The 19885-nt window shown below is 47.8% G+C and overlaps 1 protein-coding gene across 1 annotated transcript in view; it reads right to left on the reverse strand.

Moving 5' to 3' along the window:
• The window catches only part of LOC137334329 (NCK-interacting protein with SH3 domain-like), a 222808-nt gene that overhangs the window by 79956 nt on the left and 122967 nt on the right, over nucleotides 1-19885 (reverse strand). The window contains exons 4-5 of the mRNA XM_067999025.1: nucleotides 15405-15495; nucleotides 700-1250 (exon numbers count right to left, since the gene is read on the reverse strand). Coding sequence (XP_067855126.1) covers nucleotides 700-1250; nucleotides 15405-15495 — 642 coding nt within the window. The remainder of the gene's footprint in view (nucleotides 1-699; nucleotides 1251-15404; nucleotides 15496-19885) is intronic.

The raw sequence follows: 19885 nt of genomic DNA on the forward strand, positions 1-19885 counted from the left end.
CGATCTCAGCCTTGAAAATATTCAATGACTGAGCATCCACTTTCCAATGTGTGGGCTCGGTTGTAACAGCTCGGCCACGTGTGGGCTCGGTTGTAACAGCTCGGCCACGTGTGGGCTCGGTTGTAACAGCTCGGCCACGTGTGGGCTCGGTTGTAACAGCTCGGCCACGTGTGGGCTCGGTTGTAACAGCTCGGCCACGTGTGGGCTCGGTTGTAACAGCTCGGCCACGTGTGGGCTCGGTTGTAACAGCTCGGCCACGTGTGGGCTCGGTTGTAACAGCTCGGCCACGTGTGGGCTCGGTTGTAACAGCTCGGCCACGTGTGGGCTCGGTTGTAACAGCTCGGCCACGTGTGGGCTCGGTTGTAACAGATCCCCAACAAGCACTGTCCACAAGTACGGAAGGTGTGTTTAAGGCAGCTCCTGGCAGAGCGCTAATGCTGTGAAACCTTCAGGACACCAGAGTATTTTTTTTAATTCAATGAAATCGGTAAGAAATAAAAAATACAGGTAATATTTTATCAGGGACGATATTGCGAAAGTATCAGTACCAGTTAAAAGCAGCAGTGTTACAGAATAGTGCGTGAGGCATATTTCAAAGAATGGCAGATTTTTAAACACCAGTACCGAAATAAACGACTTGTCTCATTCGCTCAGACAGAAACAGAAAACCATCACAGCGGATTGTGCCCAGTTACTTACCTTACTCTCCACCAGGGAAAGCAGGATCTGCTCCATGACGTCCACTACAGCTGGCACTGAACTCTGAATGTGTCCGACCATCACACCAATCGCCACCCTCGACAGCTCATAGCTGAGATTTGTATTCTTCCGCACCAGTTCGATGAGCTCAGCTCCAATGGTCTTGGGCACTGAGACTGTGGGCAGGCTTGGATCCACTGCAGATGCTGAGGGCGACACTGATGATGCAGACTCTTTGTTCTGGGTTTGACTGAGCGCACTTTCAGCATCCAAGTCGATGAGGGGAGATGGTTGCTGAAGGAAGCTGGGACTGAGGACATCAGCCGAAAGTGCTGGGCTTGTGTCAGCGTGGAGAGGTATGCTGGTTGGATACCTAGGGGCAGTAAAAGTGCTTCGAGTCGGGAGGGGTGGAGGGGTTTCTGAAGGACTGGAAGTGGCTGTGGACTGTTGTGGCTCAGGTGAGTTGGAGGAGCCAGTGTACAGAGTGTCGATAGAGGCTGTACTCACGGATGAAACAGTTGATACAGTCCTCGGAGAGATTTCTGCAGTCTCTGAAAACAATTGTAAGAAATGAATGAGGCACAAGCCTGAGAGAAAGAGGCTGTTAGTAAATTAAAATTACATCTGCAATAGTTATTACATACAGTAGGGCCTTAAAAGCCAGTCAGTGACAGCCCTGGGAAAATAAATCCATCTACATAAAACCAAATCAAAGTTGTAGCTCTCTTCAAAAGTCCAATGTTAAATATTTTATATGGACCAAACATTCCTCAAAATTGTTATACAATGTACACAGGCAACAAATCTGTCCTCTGGATACACCCCTCTCTATCATGAAGCAATGTTTTACAGTTCCAAAGGCTATCTTGCTCTCCTGTTTGTGTAAAAAACAATCAATCACACATGGACAGGAACAGTTATTAATCTGAACGTTTAAAATTAAATCTCCCGATGGCTCGGATTCTGCTGGAAGCCAGCGACACAGATGAGGCCAGTCACTCCACACATCTCGTGTAGCTGTGAGGGGTATGTGCTTCCCAGTGATGCAGGTAGTACAGGTAACTGTAACTCAACAAGCAATAGCTCAACATTTTGCACTGGGCAAACGACACTTTTAATAACCACAACTGGAGCACCATCAACTGGTTAAAATTCAGGAGCCCATGTGTTCTGCTTTTAATTTACCCCGAGGGTGGAGCTGGCCATCTTGTAACATGAAAAATCTCACTGGCAGTCAGTGAGGCTGAGCAGCGGTCTGTGTGAGCACCAGTGTCAGTGTGCAGAGCTAGGCTTTGCCCTCCGATAGCACAGTGAGGCAGTGTAGCTGGTGCTGCTCTTCGAGCAGATATTGGGTTACGCCACCAGGACCTGTACCCACAGAGGCACTGCATTTCGCATCAGTTTTTAAATGTGCACCTTTAAAACTAGCCCTGCACAGTCCACAAAACACATCAACAAATGAACACAAACTGTACCTGAACTAGAGAACTATACCTGATCACAGAAAATGGCTTCATTTACACAAGTTTGAGGTCACAAATGTCACTAAGCTATGATGAGTTGAATGGAGATGCTTGTGACAGTACAGGATTCCATGCTGTTATATTTTATAAATACTATTTCTAATAGTCATTGCGGTCACTTAAGTTTGATGATGCAAGCAGGCTGAGAAGCCTGTGTGTGTCTCTGTACTGACTTGTTTTCTCCATGTTGGAGAAGGTACACCTCACTACCTGCAGCTGAATCACCCTTTAACATGTGTTTATTGACCTTCACTTAATATTGGTTATCTGATTGCAGGAGGCAGAGCTGATTAGCTGTGACTGGTTGTCACATCATGGATCATGAACGCAATGCTCTCAAAGCTCTGTATTGTCTTGGAAATGGATGAAAAGCTTGAGTCAGGTTTCTGAGCAGGGTTAGCAACCACTTTGAACTCTATTTTTGAAAGAGAGCTTTGTGGCCAGAATCTGCTGTTCTAAGCCTCTTCCAAAGCCTCTCCCAGTTCAATCCTGGCCAGACTTTGGCAATAACTGGTTGAACAGCTGACTATTTACAAACTTTTACTTAGTCCCACATTCCAAGTCACAAGAAATTACCAAAGTTTTGAGAAGTTTTACTTTTAAAAAAAAAAATTGTAAGATACATAAACCATTATGATTTATCTTATTTGACTACTGCTTCTGATAATTTTACATATCTTAATAAATCTGAGATATACAGCCTGTCAGTTATTTATCCATCTATCAAAAAGAATCAGGAGAGCAAGGCAGATTGTGTTACTTTCGGTGAGCTGATCAGCTATTAAAGCAGTTTATGAATTCACTCTGGGTAGGTTTGTTCCCAGATTACACTCAGACTACGTTTCCATTCATAGGAAGTGGTCCTTCCACATTACAACATAACAGTGACCACACTTCAAAAAGTACTCCAATGGCTGTAAAGCGCTTTGGGACGTCCTGAGGCTGTGAAAGGTGCTATAGAAATGCAAGGCTTTCTTTTTTCTTTCTTCGCAGTGGGTGGGAGTAACTAACTGCAAAGCACCGAACGATAACCATCATTGGAACCAAGATGCTCACGAGGCTATGCAAGAAGCACAGGTCAACAAAGTATTGGATCTCGAGGGAATGCAAAAGAAGAACAAACATCACAAAAAGGAATACAGTGATGATCAAGAAATCTACAGCAGAAAAGTGAAAATGAGAGAAATTTTTCAGCCAGATCAAATCAGATTAACAAGTGCAGGAGTAACCAACCTGTCTGCAGCCATGGACAAGGTCGATCACATCACCCTTCTCCAACACAACACCTTCATTGTCCAAGCTCCATAGGACTGCTCTTGCCTGGTTCCACTCTTACATATCCAATCATAGCCAGAGAATTTCCTGCAATGGTTTCTCTTCCCACCTCTGCACTGTTGCCTCTGGCATCTCCCAAGGATCTATCCTTGGCCCTCCCCTTCTCCTCCATATCTACATGCTGCCTGCTGGTGACATCAACCAAAGACGAGGGGACAGGTTCCACACGTATGCTGATGACACCCAACTCTACCTCACCTCCACCTCTCTCTACCCCTCCACTGCCTCTGTTGTCAAACGACTTGAATGGCATCCAGTCCCGGATGAGCCAAAATTCCCTCCAATTAAATATTGGCAAGACCGAAGCCATTGTCTTCGGTCCCCGCCACAAACTCCGTGCCCAGCAACCGACTCCATCGTTTCCCTGGCCTCTGTCTGAGGCTGAACCAGATTGTTCACAACCTTGGTGTCCTATTTGACGCTGAGCTTCTGATCACATACCCGCTCCATCACCAAGACCGCCTACTTCCACCTCCATCCCTGTGCCTCTGCCTATCTGCTGCTGAAATCCTCAATCATGCTTTTGTTACAGAAACATGGAAAATTTATGGCACAGAAGGAGGCTATGCAGCCCATCGCGTCTGTGCCAGTCGAAAAATAGCTACCCAGCCTAATCCCACTTTCCAGCACTTTGTCCGTAGCCCTGTAGGTTAAGGCACTTCAAGTGCTCATCCAAGTATTTTTTAAAAATGAGTTGAGGGTTTCTGCCTCTAGCACCCTTTCAGGCAGTGAGTTCCAGACCCCCACCACCCTCTGGGTGAAAAATTTTCTCTTCAGCTCCAGTCTAATCCTTCCACCAATTACTTTAGATCTATGCCCCCTGGTTATTGACCTCTGCTAAGTTATCTTTTGCTATCAAACTTGACTATACCACCTTCCGTAAACTTCGGCATCCAAAATTCTGCTGCCCGTATCCTATCTCGCATCAAGTCCCGTCCATCCATCACCCCTGATCGCGCTAACCTACATTGGCTCCCGGTCCAGCAACACTTCAAATATTAAAGTCTCAACTTAGTGTTCAAATCCCTCCATGGCCTTGCCCCTCCCTATCTCTGTAACCTCCTCCAGCCCTACAGCCCTCCGAGAATGCTCCATTTCTCTGACTCTGGCTTTTTGTGCACCCCACGCTTCCTTCACCTCACTAGGGGTTGCCGTGTCTTTAGCCATCTAGGCCCCATGCTCTGGAATGCCCTCTCTCCGTCTTCAAAATCCTCCTTAAAACCCAGCTCTGACCAAGCTTTTGGTCACCTGTCCTAATATCTCCTCCTTTGGTTTGGTGCCCATTTTTGTCTGATTACACTCCTGTGAAGCGCTTTGGGACATTTTTCTCCGTTAAAGGCACTATATAAACAGGGATGTAGAGGGCAGTATTGGGGATCCTTTAACACAAGGTAACATCTAGGCGGCAAGTTATTACACAAACTTCGTACAGCCGCGTACTAGCTTTTGCTTCCCAGCAATACAAGATTTGCAGATAACTTGAACCAAACCAGTATCAGGTCGGCATTTGGCGTCAGACAAGAACAGTTTCAGAAGATGCAAGGAATCTGGCTGGTAGGTGGACTGGGTTAATTCTAAAGGTAAGCGAGACAGGTGAAAAAGTAATGGGAAGCCAAGAGAAATACAATGCAAGATGGATGGAACATATCCAGAATAAACAAAGGTGAAAGAAAATACCACCCACTTCAAAATGAGAGGGGGAAGTTGTAATGCAGGGATTGAGAAAGATTTGTTCAATATTACTGCATTGAATTAAACATAGATGACAGCCATGGTTCAGCCCGACTATTCCCAAATCAGCCACCTCTCTTCAGCTATCCACTAATTTAATCCCATGTTATGGTCCCGAAGAAATAGCCATTGATTGAGGTGAGACGAACTGGCCCGATTTCCTAGGTATTCCCAACCTCCCTCAGTAATCTGGGATACAACCCATCCGCGTCTGGTGACTTTAATTCGCTGTTAAATGCTGTCTCCCGTAAACATTTATTTCCAGTCATGACACTTCCACACCCCCCTCAGATACTCCTACAGTCTCACCAGCACAGCCCATGATTGAGAGCGAGTGTGGTGTCATGGTGCCCAAGAAGTAGACATTAGGATGGGTGACTGAAAGCTTGATCAAAGAAGTAGGATTTAAGGAGCATCTTAAAGGAGGTATCAGTAATCTTGATAATCTGAATACTCGCTCTCAATCATGGGCTGTGTTGGTGAGAACAGTGTATTTTAGCCATTCGCCCAACTCAAGTTGCTAGGAACACAAGAAGAGGACTGGGCCATTCAGGCCACCGAGCTTGCTGCACCAGCCATGGTAGCTCCATCTTTTTAATGCCAATTACTCGCACTTTTGCGATATCCCTTCATACCCATAGCTCCCTAATAAGTACCTATTTTCTTTTCAAACATCTCAATTGACTCTGTACCCATGGCCTTGTGGGGCAGTGCGTTCCACATTCTCACAGCCCTTCATGTGAAGATGTTTTTATGGACTTGCTTTTGACTAATTTAGATCAAAGTCTCAGATTAGGCCCCATGTTCTGGATTCCCCTTCTATAGGAAGGCCTCATGCCGTGTTCTACTCTGGCCATTAACTTCATTATTCTAAACCCCTCAATCAGATCACCCTTAACATCCTCATCAACAGGCAATATAACCTCAGTTGATCCAGTTTCATAACTCAGATCCTCCATCGCAGGAATCACCTGCAGGACTTTCTCCATGACCAGGCAACCAAAACTGAACACCGAGTGCAGTCAATCCAGTGCTCTGTATAACTGAATTATTTCTTTGCTTTTATAATCTATACCTCTCGTCATGATTCCCTGCATCTCATTAATCTTTTTGGTCATTTTTTGCACCTCCAACTTAGCTTTTAATGGCTTAGGTACCTGAGCCCATAAATTGCTCTGTTCATCTACCCATTCCCTTAAACTGCCCCATTTGATTATATGCCCTTTGTTACATTAAACTGCATCTGCCATCGCTCTGCCCACTAACTGATTCTGCATCCATCTGACACCACTTCACACTGCCTGCTAAATCGACAATGTCCTATTTATCCTAAGTCTCTGCCCGCTTTCAGTTTCCTACCTGTGCCACGTGGTTATCTCCAATTCCGTATGCTTCAGTTTTAGCTTCAATTTCTTGTACAGAACCGAGTCAGCTGCCTTCTGAAAACCCAAACAATGCCCACTGATCCCCATCTATCATCCACCACCTGCCTTCTGAAAACCCAAACAATGCCCACTGATCCCCATCTATCATCCACCACCTGCCTTCTGAAAACCCAAACAACGCCCACTGATCCCCATCTATCATCCACCACCTGCCTTCTGAAAACCCAAACAATGCCCACTGATCCCCACCTATCCAACTCCTCAGTGGCTATTAGCTTGGTTAGATACAAACCATCTTTCAGAAAGCCGCGGTAGCACTCCCGAATTTTCTTATAACTTATTAAGGACGTCCTTACTCTGTCCCTTCTAACAATTTCCACACTACTGCTGTTAAACTCACTAGTTTGAAGATACTTGCTTTGTTCCTTCCTCGTTGTTTAATAATAGTATAGGTTGCTAACTTTAATCCTCCCATAATAGCACCAAGTCTCGAAGATTCTAACGAATGCACCCCCAACTTCCATGCCCGTTTTTTATACTCTCAGATGGGAACTGTCTGGTGCTGAAGATGTGTCTGGCTTTGCTCCCATTATTCTATCTTTCTATTAACCCTTGTAAATGTCTCACCTTCACTAATCTCCAGTCTTTCTGTACCTCTGACACCAAATTCTCCTTCCCAACTGTGAAGACTGTAGCAAAACACTCATGGAACATTTCCACCATGTCATTATTCCTTACTGTTGCCATAGTTAAACCTACTTTTATTAGGCTTTCTCCTACCCCACTATCTATTCCTTGATGTATTTATAAAAACTTTTATTTTCTTTTATTATTCGCTCATGGGATGTGGGCGTCGCTGGCGAGGCCGGCATTTATTGCCCATCCCTAATTGCCCTAGAGAAGGTGGTGGTGAGCCGCCTTCTTGAACCGCTGCAGTCCATGTGGTGAAGGTTCTCCCACAGTGCTGTTAGGAAGGGAGTTCCAGGATTTTGACCCAGAGTCGATGAAGGAACGGGGATATATTTCCAAGTCGGGATGGTGTGTGACTTGGAGGGAAACGTGCAGGTGGTGTTGTTCCCATGTGCCTGCTGCCCTTGTCCTTCTAGGAGGTAGAGGTCACAGGTTTGGGAGGTGCTGTTGAAGAAGCCTTGGCGAGTTGCTGCAGTGCATCCTGTGGATGGTACACACTGCAGCCACTGTGCGCCAGTGGTGAAGGGAGTAAATGTTTAGGGTGGTGGATGGGGTGCCAATCAAGCGGGCTGCTTTGTCCTGGATGGTGTCGTGCTTCTTTAGTGTTGTTGGAGCTGCACTCATCCAGGCAAGTGGAGAGTATTCCATCACACTCCTGACTTGTGCCTTGTAGATGGTGGAAAGACTTTGGGGAGTCAGGAGGTGAGTCAGTCGCCGCAGAATACCAAGCCTCTGACCTGCTCTTGTAGCCACAGTATTTATATGGTTGGTCCAGTTAAGTTTCTGGTCAATGGTGACCCCCCCAGGATGTTGATGGTGGGGGATTCAGCGATGGTAATGTCGTTGAATGTCAAGGGGAGGTGGTTAGACTCTTTCCTGTTGGAGATGGTCATTGCTTGGCACTTGTCTGGCACGAATGTTACTTACCACTCATCAGCCCAGGCCTTGCTGCATGCGGGCTCAGACTGCTTCATTATCTGAGGGGTTGTGAATGGAACTGAACACCGTGCAATCAGCGAATATCCCCATTTCTTCAGCACTACAGCCGGGATGTTGTCGGGGCCCATAGCCTTTGCTGTATCCAATGCACTCAGTCGTTTCTTGATATCACGTGGAGTGAATCAAATTGGCTGAAGACTGGCTTCTGTGATGGTGGGGATATCGGGAGGAGACTGAGATGGATCATCCACTCGGCACTTCTGGCTGAAGATGGTTGCAAATGCTTCAGCCTTGTCTTTTGCACTCACTGCTGGTCTCTGCCATCATTGAGGATGGGGATGTTTACAGAGCCTCCTCCTCCCGTTAGTTGTTTAATTGTCCACCACCATTCACGACTGGATGTGGCAGAACTTTGATCTGGTCCGTTTGTTGTGGAATCACTTAGCTCTGTCAATAGCATGTTGCTTCCACTGTTTAGCTTGCATGTGGTCCTGAGTTGTAGCTTCACCAGGTTGGCACCTCATTTTTAGGTATGCCTGGTGCTGCTCCTGGCATGCTCTTCTGCACTCCTCATTGAACCAGGGTTGATCCCCTGGCTTGTTGGTAATGGTAGAGTGAGGAATATGCCGGGCCATGAGGTTACAGATTGTGCTGGAATACAATTCTGCTGCTGCTGATGGCCCACAGCGCCTCATGGATGCCCAGTTTTGAGCTGCTAGATCTGTTCTGTATCTATCCCATTTAGCACGGTGGTAGTGCCACACAACACGTTTGATGGTATCCTCAGTGCAAAGACAGGACTTCGTCTTCACGAGGACTGTGCAGCGGTCACTCCTACCAATACTGTCATGGACAGATGCATTTGCGACAGGTAGATTGGTGAGGACGAGGTCAAGTAAGTTTTTCCCTCGTGTTGGTTTGCATACCACCTGCCACAGGCCCAGTTTGGCAGCTATGTCCTTGAGGACTCGGCCAGCATGGTCAGTAGTGGTGCTACCGAGCCACTCTTGGTGATGGACATTGAAGTCCCCCACCCAGAGTACATTCTGTGCCCTTGCTACCCTCAGTGCTTCCTCCAAGTGGTGTTCAACATGAAGGAGGACTGATTCTTCAGCTGAGGGAGGATGGTAGGTGGTAATCAGCAGGAGGTTTCCTTGCCCACGTTTGACCTGATGCCATGAGATTTCATGGAGTCCAGAGTCAATGTTGAGGATCCCAGGGCCACTCCCTCCTGACTGTATATCACTGTACCGCCATCTCTGGCCTGTCTGTCCTGTCGTTGGAACAGGACATACCCAGGGATGGTGATGGAAGAGTCTGGGACGTTGGCTGAAAGGTATGATTCTGTGAGTATGGCTATGTCAGGCTGTTGCTTGACTAGTCTGTGGGACAGCTCTCCCAATTTTGGCACAAGTCCCCAGATGTTAGTGAGGAGGACTTTGCAGTGTCGACTGGGCTTGGTTTGCCTTTGCCGTGTCCGGTGCCTCGTGATCTGATGCCGGGTGGTCCGTCCGGTTTTAATCTTATTATGACTTTTTTTTTTAAAGCGAGGTTGTAGAACTGAGTGGCTTGCTAGACCATTTCAGAGGGCACATTGCTGTGGGCCTGGATCTAGATCCCTTAAAACCTTATTCCCATTAAAACCACCTGCAAGTATTTTTCATTCCCCCTTTTCTCTTCCTTGTTATTTTCTTGGTCTCCTTTTGTTGTTTTCTGTACTCTTCCCTCTCCTTGTTCTTTTCACTATCCTCTGTCCTTTAGTTTAATGCCCATCCTCACAGCTCTAGTTTCATCACCTTCTCATCACTCCACAAGAATCCCTTTTGCTTCTTAGGCCAAAAATTGTTTTGCAATTCAATTACTTTCAAACATTCAAAAATGGTGTACAGGAAAAGAGCTACTGGTCCAACCAGCCTGTGCCACACAGTTGTGTACAGGCACATTCCAACCATGTAATCTCCTGGGAGAGGTAAAAAACCAGAGAAAAACCCAATGAATAAATTCCACTGTTAATCCACAGATTTACCACCAACATCATTACCCACGCTCATCTCCTCCTCACCCCTTCAAAGGTTAATCTTTAAATCCAAACCATCACTTCTTCCCTTCAAGCCTGATAATGAATTTAACTGTACTATGGTCACATTCCTAAGATGCTCTCTTCCTTGCTATTTCTGGTTTGCCATCCCTTCTTGGGTTGAATATCTGCAGCTTGAGAAAATTACCCTAAGTACATTCAATAAATTGATTCCCTCTCCTACTTGTGCTGCTATTTCTCTTCTAATTCATATGCAGTTTAAAATCTTCCATTAGTATCACATTTTTCTTCTGTCAGGCCTCCCTGACCTGCATACAGATCCATTTCTCGGTTAAGTTATTACAGTCAGGAACTCAAATAATCCCAGGAGCATTTTTCTGTTCTTTAACTACATGCACAGTCATTCTGCCTCCTGATTTATATCCCTTCTCTTTACTAGTTTTGTCTCTTATTAATACTGCTACCTAACTCCTTTTCCATCTTCCCTCCTTTCTAAAAATTCGATATCCTGGTATATTTAGCACCCAGTCCAGTCCAGTGCAGCCAATTACTGCCACATTCCCCTTTTCCCCAGACGGATGTGTGCTTCTAATTCTTTGGCATTACATAAGAACATAAGAATTAGGAGCAGGAGCAAGCCATACAACCCCTCGAGCCTGCTCCGCCATTCAATAAGATCATGGCTGATCTTCTACCTCAACTCCACTTTCCTGCCCTATCCCCATATCTCTAGATTCCCCTAGTGTCCAAAAATCTATCGATCTGAGTCTTGAATATACTCAACGACTGAGCACCCACAGCCCTCTTGGGTAGGGAATTCCAAAGATTCACAACCCTCGAGTGAAGAAATTCCTCCTCATCTCAGCCCCAAATGGCCGACCCCTTATCTGGAGACTATGACTCCTAGTTCTAGACTCTCCAGGCAGTGGCAGTGAAAAGTGGGAAGAAGTGACTTCAAGAGGACAGTATTCTGAAGCAAGAATCTACATCCAGTGAGGAACATCAACCCAGACACAGCAGGGAAAATGGTTCATGCAGAGCAGGGTGTAGAAAGCAGTGGGGGGGGGGGGGGGGTTGAAGTCCTTGGAGAGTGGGGTGTAGAGAGTAGTGGAGGGGATGGCGGGTGGTGGGGCGAGTCCATGGAGAGAGGGGTGTAGAGAGCAGTGGGAGGAGGGGGGCTGAGGTCCATGGAGAGTGGGGTGTAGAGAGCAGTGGGGGGGAGGAGGCAGTGGGGGGGAGGAGGCAGTGGGGGGGAGGAGGCAGGGTGGGGGAGGAGGCAGGGTGGGGGAGGAGGCAGGGTGGGGGAGGAGGCAGGGTGGGGGAGGAGGCAGGGTGGGGGAGGAGGCAGGGTGGGGGAGGAGGCAGGGTGGGGGAGGAGGCAGGGTTGGGGGAGGAGGCAGGGTTGGGGGAGGAGGCAGGGTTGGGGGAGGAGGCAGGGTTGGGGGGGGGGGGGTGAAGTCCATGGAGAGTGGGGTGTAAAGAGTAGTGGGAGGAGGGGGGCTGAGGTCCATGGAGAGTGGGGTGTAGAGAGCAGTGGGAGGAGGGGGGCTGAGGTCCATGGAGAGTGGGGTGTAGAGAGCAGTGGGGGGGAGGAGGCAGTGGGGGGGAGGAGGCAGTGGGGGGGAGGAGGCAGTGGGGGGGAGGAGGCAGTGGGGGGGAGGAGGCAGTGGGGGGGAGGAGGCAGGGTGGGGGAGGAGGCAGGGTGGGGGAGGAGGCAGGGTGGGGGAGGAGGCAGGGTGGGGGAGGAGGCAGGGTTGGGGGGGGGGGGGGTGAAGTCCATGGAGACCGGGCTGTAGAAAGCAGTGGGGGGGGGGGGGGGGTTGAAGTCCATGGAGAGTGGGGTGTAGAGAGTAGTGGGGGGGAGGAGGCAGTGGGGGGGAGGAGGCAGTGGGGGGGAGGAGGCAGTGGGGGGGAGGAGGCAGGGTGGGGGAGGAGGCAGGGTGGGGGAGGAGGCAGGGTGGGGGAGGAGGCAGGGTTGGGGGAAGAGGCAGGGTTGGGGGGGGGGGGGGTGAAGTCCATGGAGAGTGGGGTGTAAAGAGTAGTGGAGGGGATGGCGGGTGGAGGGGATGGCGGGAGGTGGGGCGAGTCCATGGAGAGCGGGGTGTGGAGAGCAGTGGGAGGAGGGGGGCCGAGGTCCATGGAGAGTGGGGTGTAGAGAGCAGTGTGGGGGAGGAGGCGGGTGGGGGGGGTGAAGTCCATGGAGACCGGGCTGTAGAAAGCAGTGGGGGGGGGGGGGGGGGGGGGGGGAGGCGGGGTGAAGTCCATGGAGAGCAGTGGAGGGGGGAGGAGGAGAGGTGGGGGGGGGGGGGGGGGGGGAGGGTGAGGTCCATGGAGAGCAGGGTGGAGAGAGCGGTGGGGGGTGGGGGGAGGAGGGGGGGGGGTGGGGAGGTCCATGGACAGCGATGTGTAGAGAGCAGTGGGGGGGGGGGACGGGGAGAGCAGTGGGGGGTGGGGGTCGGTGAGGTCCATGGAGAGCGGGCTGTAGAGAGCAGTGGGGGGGGGGGGGGGGGGGGGGAGGTCCAGCACCGGTGAGTCAGGCATACGGAATAAGAAACAATGTGTTTGACTAACTTGATTGTGGTCAGCTCACTGGTATACAGTGGTGTTCCCTAGAGGTCGTTATTAGGTCCACTGCTCTTTCTCTTATATAGCAATGACCTTGTCTTGGGTATATTTTCAAAGTTTGCAGATGGAATGTAACTCGGGAATGTAGTAAACGACGAGGATAGTAACAGACTTCAGAAGACAGACTGGTAAAATGGGGAGACACATACATGGCAGGTTAAACTTAATGCAGAGAAGTGTGAAGTGATACATTTTGGTAGGAAGAATGAGGAGAGGCAATATAAACTGAAGAGTACAATTTTGAAGGGGGTGCAAGAACACCTGGGGTGTACGTACACAAATCTTTGAAGGTAGCAGGTCAAGTTGAGAAGGCTGTTAAAAAAACGTACGGGATCCTGGGCTTTATTAATAGAGGCATACAGTACAAAAGCAAGGAAGTTATTCTAAACCTTTATAAAACATTCGTCAGGCCTCAGCTGGAGTATTGTGTCCAATTCTGGGCTCCACACTTTAGGAAGGATGTGAAGGCCTTAGAGAGGGTGCAGAAGAGATTTACTAGAATGATTTACTAGAATGATTCCAGGGATGGGGGACTTCAGTTATGTGGAGAGACTGGAGAAGCTGGGGTTGTTCTCTTTACAGCAGCAGAGGTTATGGGGAGATTTGATAGAGGTGTTCAAAATCATGAACAGTTTTGACAGTAAATAAGGAGAAACTGTTTCCAGTGGCAGAAGGGTCGGTAACCAGAGGACACAGATTTAAGGTGATTGGCAAAAGAGCCAGAGGCGACATGAGGAAACATTTTTTACGCACAAGTTGTAATGATCTGGAATTCACTGCCTGAAAGGGCGGTGGAAGCAGATTCAACAGTAACTTTCAAAAAGGAATTGGATAAATAGTTGAAGGGGAAAAATTTGCAGGGCTATGGCGAAAGAGCAGGGGAGTGGGACTAATTGGATAGCTCTTTCAAAGAGCCGGCACAGGCACGATGGGCTGAATGGCCTCCTTCGTGCTGTAACATACTTTGATTTTATAACTCTGGTGAACATTGTGTGGGAAAGGGAACATTTAGATAATAATTGAAATGGAGAACTGAATGACGAGTGACGATAATGGATGACTGAAAACAGGAAACAGAGCCCAGGCGCAAGGGTAGTGATTATGTTATTGCACCAGTAATCCAGAGGATTGGGCTAATAATCCAGTGAACAGGAGTTCAAATCCCACCATGGCAGTTTGAGAATTTGAATTCAGTTTTAAAAATTTGGAAATGAAAAGCTGGTCTCAGTAAAAGTTATCATGAAGCTGTGGGATTGTCGTAAAAACCCAACTGGTTCACTAATGTCCTTTAGGGACGGAAACCCGGTCCGGCCTATTTGTGACTCCAATCCCACACCAACATGGTTGATTCTTAACTGCTCTCTGAAGGGGCCTAGCAAGTCATTTATTTTCAGCAATAAAAGCTGGCCTTGCCAGTGATGCCCACGTCCCTAAAATGAAAAAAAAAAGTGCTATTTCTGTATGAAATCCTTGCCTTGAGTGGATGGTGCTGTTCACGGGGTGGAAATTGGTTCTGGCCCATTTTCCACTCTGCAACTGACAGGGTGCTCACCCCAACTAGGATGTCCGAAGCTGGCCCAAAATTAGGTCACATATCAATAATTTAGATGAGCTTATTTGAAGCATTTGAATTTGGGCCGCTTCCATTGCTAGCAGCAGCCCTCAGTTAAGTCCCGAGGGGGGGAAAAAGGACAACAGGAGTAGGGGCTACCAATGGCGGGCCAGCAGTGGCCCTCGGGATTGCTGTAGAGCTGGGAGGAACACTCATGTTCCCCCTGGCTCCACATTAACCTTAAAAAAAATGCAGTTACATTTTTTGGTGACGGCTGCTTGCTGGGCTGATTCCACAGCTGGAAAACCTGAATGGAGCAGGCCTAGGCGCTGGCTCTATTCAGGGTATCCCAGTTCTGAGAGGACCCTAAAACAGGCCCCTCATTAACATACGCAAGGGGTCCAATACCTGCTTTATGTGGCCACCAGGGATGCCTGAAAAATTATACGCCCCAAACTGGGGTCAGACATATTTCAGGCGTCCTCTGGGTGTTAGAAACAGCACTGTGAAATTGGACCCAATTCTGAATCCGTTTTACAGTGAGGTCCAAGTTCTACCCCCACATTTCTGGGATTCGGGTAGCTCAGTGCTCAACTTACAACCCAGTGCTGGGAAGGCAGAAAAGTCAATGGCATGAGGTGGGCAGGAGAATGGTGCAGTGATCACTGGGGCAGAGGGAAAATGGGAAAGGAGAAAAAAATCTTTTTGGAAAAGGAAAATCAGCACTGGGTTTATCTTGTAAACTCTGGCCCAAACAGAAGCTGCTCTATCTACAAGAGTTACTGGCCCCAAGTGAAACAATGGAGGACAGTTGGCTTTTCAGCATAAAACTAACCGTGCCCAATTAACATGCCAAACACCACACTCAATGCCTGCTGAAGCCTTACCTTGCTTGCTCAAGGATCCGGAGTGTAAGTCCCGAAGTTTCTCAGGTGGTGGAGGAGCCACAGGGGCAGCGCGCCGAGGCTGAGGGGGGACCTGCAACACAAAGTGGGCACCGCATATCACACACCGAACGCTCGAGTCGCTTCCTTTCATCCTTTATTGAACTGGTCGGTGACAACATAGGAAAATAAAACCATTTGCTCACCTTCTGAAGGAACTAACTATTGCTGAACGTACACCTGATAGTCTGCCCAGCCAATCGTTATTCACACGTGAGCCTATACAGTGAGTGTCTGCAGCTTTTAAACATGCAGGAGCATCATCGTCAGCCCAATGTCTGTCCTCACCCATCCAGGCAGCACTCTCCAACACAGGTCACTGGAGAGCCAGAAGGTAACTGATCTCTCCTCCTCTCCCCCACCCCCCGAACCAATGGCAATGAGGCCAGTTGTAGTGTCCTGCCTGAGATTAGCAAACTCAGCAGACAGGAGTCAAAACCATCAGATTTTAGATGTTAGACCTTTCAGGTCTGTTCCACATGGGGTATTCATTTAAAACCCAGTTGGCAGGTCATTAAATACTGAGATAGCCGCTAAAAAAATTAATCCATGGGCATGTTTGGTTCTTGAAGATGCAGATTCCTGCTTCTGTAAACTAAAGCTATTGGGGTGATATTAACCTGTTCACCAGGCAGGCAGGAGAGACCCACTGGAAACTGGCGGGGTCCTTCTTTAAATATACAGACTGCTATTTTAACCAGAGGCCTGTGTGGGGATGCTGTTGTGGTTTTCTCACCAGGCCAACAGAGTAGAAAAAGGAATCAGGGCCAGAAGAGCAGGAAGAAAGTTTAGGCCTCCCCGACCACAAGACCCCTTCAGACCCTCTCCCAGCAATTTTCCTAGCGGTGACCTCCTGCCGCCCGATATTCTGCTCCCGCCCACCACCCAGCTAACATTTTCCAGTTTTGGGCAGGAGGCTGAGTGAGGCTATGCAGTTAAAATTTCCAGGGCCCCACACTGCAGAGATCAGGACTGTTCCCATACCCCGCCCCGAGTTAAAATCGGAGCTTTCAATATTGTGTCACTGTTAGAAACGTTCCATCTGAAGTTTTGAGCTTTGATGCACTCCTGCGTAGTGCTGTTAAGACAGTCCAAGTGGTACATGAACATTCTCCAGCCATCAGCCACCGTTAGCAACTGTTGTCTTCTGTCTGGATGGAGCAAGTGGTGTTTATTTTCCTGCCTTTTTGCAAAGGTTGAACCGATGTTAATACACACTGCCTGATATTGACAATGAAATCATAGAATCGTCACAGCACAGTTGGAGGCCATTCGGCCCATCGAGCCTGTGCCGGCTCTTTGTAAGAGCAATCCAGCTAGTCCCATTCCCCTGCTCTTTCCCCGTAGCCCTGCAAATTTTTTCCCTTCAAGTATTTATCCAATTACTTTTTGAAAGCCATGATTGAATCTGCCTCCACCACCCCCTCAGGCAGCACATTCCAGACCCTAACTACTCACTGTGTAAAAAAGTTTCTCCTCATGTCGCCTTTGGTTCTTTTGCCAATCATCTTAAATTTACGTCCTCTGGTTCTCGACCCTTCCGCCAATGGGAACAGTTTCTCTTTATTTACTTTATCTAAACCAATCATGATTTTGAATACCTCTATCAAATCTCCTCTCAACCGTCTCTGTTCCAAGGAGAACAATCCCAGCTTCTCCAGTCTTTCCACGTAACTGAAGTCCCTCATCCCTGGAATAATTCTAGTAAATCTTAACTGCTCCCTCTCTAACGCCTTCACGTCCTTCCTAAAATGCGGTGCCCAGAACTGGACACAATACTCCAGTTGCGGCCGACCCAGTGTTTTATAAAGGTTCATCATAACTTCCTTGCTTTTGTACTCTATGCCTCTATTTATAAAGCCCAGGATCCGGTATGATTTTTTTAACCGCTTTCTCAACCTGTCCTGCCACCTTTAAAGATTTGTGCACATACCCCCAGGTCTGTCTGTTCCTGTACCCCTTTTGAATTGTATCCTTTAGTTTATATTGCCTCTCCTCATTCTTCCTACCAAAATGTATCATTTCGCACTTCTGCGCGTTATATTTCACCTGCCACGTGTCCGCCTAATCCACCAGCCTGTCTACATCCTCGTGAAGTCTATCACTATCCTCCTCACTGTTCACTACTCTTCCAAGTTTTGTGTCATTTGCAAATTTTGAAATTGTGCCCTGTACACCCAAGTCCAAGTCATTAATATATATCAAGAAAAACAGTGGTCCCAGCACTGACCCCTGGGGAACACCACTGTACACCTCCCTCCAGTCCGAAAAACAACCGTTCACCACTACTCTCTGTTTCCTGTCACTTAGCCAATTCTGTATCCATGCTGCAATTGCCCCTTTTATCCCATGGGCTTCAATTTGCTGACAAGCTGCTATGTGGCACATTATCAAAGGCCTTTTGGAAGTCCATATACACTACATCAACCGCATTGCCCTCATCAAAAAACTCAATCAAGTTAGTTAAACACTATTTGCCTTTAACAAATCCATGCTGGCTTTCCCTGATCAATCCACACTTGTCCAAGAGACTGCTAATTCTGTCCCAGATTATCTTTTCTAAAAGCTTCCCCACCACTGAGGTTAAACTGACTGGCCTGTAGTTGCTGGGTTTATCCTTACACCCTTTTTTGAACAAGGGTGTAATATTTGCAATTCTCCAGTCCTCTGGCACCATCCTCATATCTAAGGATGATTGGAAGATTATGGCCAGGACCTCCGCAATTTCCACCCTTACTTCCCTCAACAACCTAGGATGCATCCCATCCAGACCGGGTGACTTATCTACTTTAAGTACAGCCAGCCTTTCCATTACCTCCTCTTCATCAATTTTTAGCCCATCCAATATCTCAATACCTCCTCTTTTACTGTGACTTTGGCAGCATTCTCTTCTTTGGTAAAGACAGATGCAAAGTACTCATTTAGTACCTCGGCCATCCCCTCTGCCTCCATGAGTAGATCTCCTTTATGGTCCCCAATCGGCCCCACCCCTCCTCTTACTACCCGTTTACTGTTTACATGCCTATAGAAGACGTTTGGATTCCCTTTTATGTTGGCTGTCAGTCCATTCTCAGACTCTCTCTTTGCCCCTCTTATTTCCTTTTTCACTTCCCCTCTGAACTTTCTATATTCAGCCTGGTTCTCACTTGTATTATCAACCTGACATCTGTCATACGCCCCTTTTTCCTGCCTCATCTTACTCTCTATCTCTTTTGTCATCCAGGGAGCTCTGGCTCTAGTTGCCCTACCTTTCACCCTCGTGGGAATGTGCCTAGACTGTACCCGAACCATCTCCTCTTTAAAGGCTGCCCATGTTCAATTACAGTTTTGCCTGTCAATCTTTGATTCCAATTTACCCAGGCCAGTTCCGTTCTCAACCTACTGAAATTGGCCCTCCTCCAATTAAGTATTTTTATTCTAGATTGCTCCTAGTCTTTTTCCATAACTAATTTAAACCTTATAATACTATGATCGCTGTTCCCTAAATGTTCCCCCACTGACACTTGCTCCACTTGGTCCACCTCATTCCCCAGAACCAGATCAAGCAATGCCTCCTTCCTCATTGGGCCAGAAACTTACTGATCAAGAAAGTTCTCCTGAACACACTTCAGAAATTCCTCTCTGCCCTTTACACCATTACTATCCCAGTCTATATTAGGATAGTTGAAGTCCATTATCACTACTCTATAGTTCTTGCACCTCTCTTTAAATTCCCTGAAAATTTGCTCCTCTATATCCTTCCCACAGTTGGTGCCCAAAAAATACACCCAGTAGTGTATTGTTTCTTAACTCTAACCAAATAGATTGTGTCCTTGATCCCTCCAGATCATCCTCTCTCTCCAGCACTGCAATATTCTCCTTAATCAATACTGCCAACTACCCCCCTCCTTTCTTTCCTTCCCTATCTTTCCTGAACACCTTGTATCCAGGAATATTTAGTACCCAATCCTGCCCTTTTTTGAGCCAGGTCTCCGTTATCGCTGCAATATCATATTCCCATGTGGCTACTTGTGCCTGCAGCTCACCAACCTTATTTGCCATGCTTCATGAGTTTACACACATGCACTGTAAATCTATCTTAGACCTTCTCGTATTCCCTCTTAGTCTGATCCCACCTAATATTGCACTATTTCTTACTCTAGTGCTGTCTCTCCCAATCCTTCGTGCACCTTGTTTCTCCTGTCTAATGCTACATCCCGGTGCCCAGCCCCCTGCCAAATTAGTTTAAATCTCTCCCCACCACCCCCCCCCCCCCCCCCACCCAACAGCACTAGTGAACCTCCCCGCGAGGACATTGGTCCCAAGCTCTGTTGAGGTGCAACCCGTCCGTCTTGAACAGGTCCCTCCTGCCCCAGAACTGGTCCAATGCCCCAAGAATCTGAAGCCCTCCCTCTTGCCCTGTGTCTCTAGCCCGGCATTAGCCT

The sequence above is a fragment of the Heptranchias perlo genome, chromosome 17 (assembly GCF_035084215.1).
Source record: "Heptranchias perlo isolate sHepPer1 chromosome 17, sHepPer1.hap1, whole genome shotgun sequence".
NCBI classification, from domain to species: Eukaryota; Metazoa; Chordata; class Chondrichthyes; order Hexanchiformes; family Hexanchidae; genus Heptranchias; species Heptranchias perlo.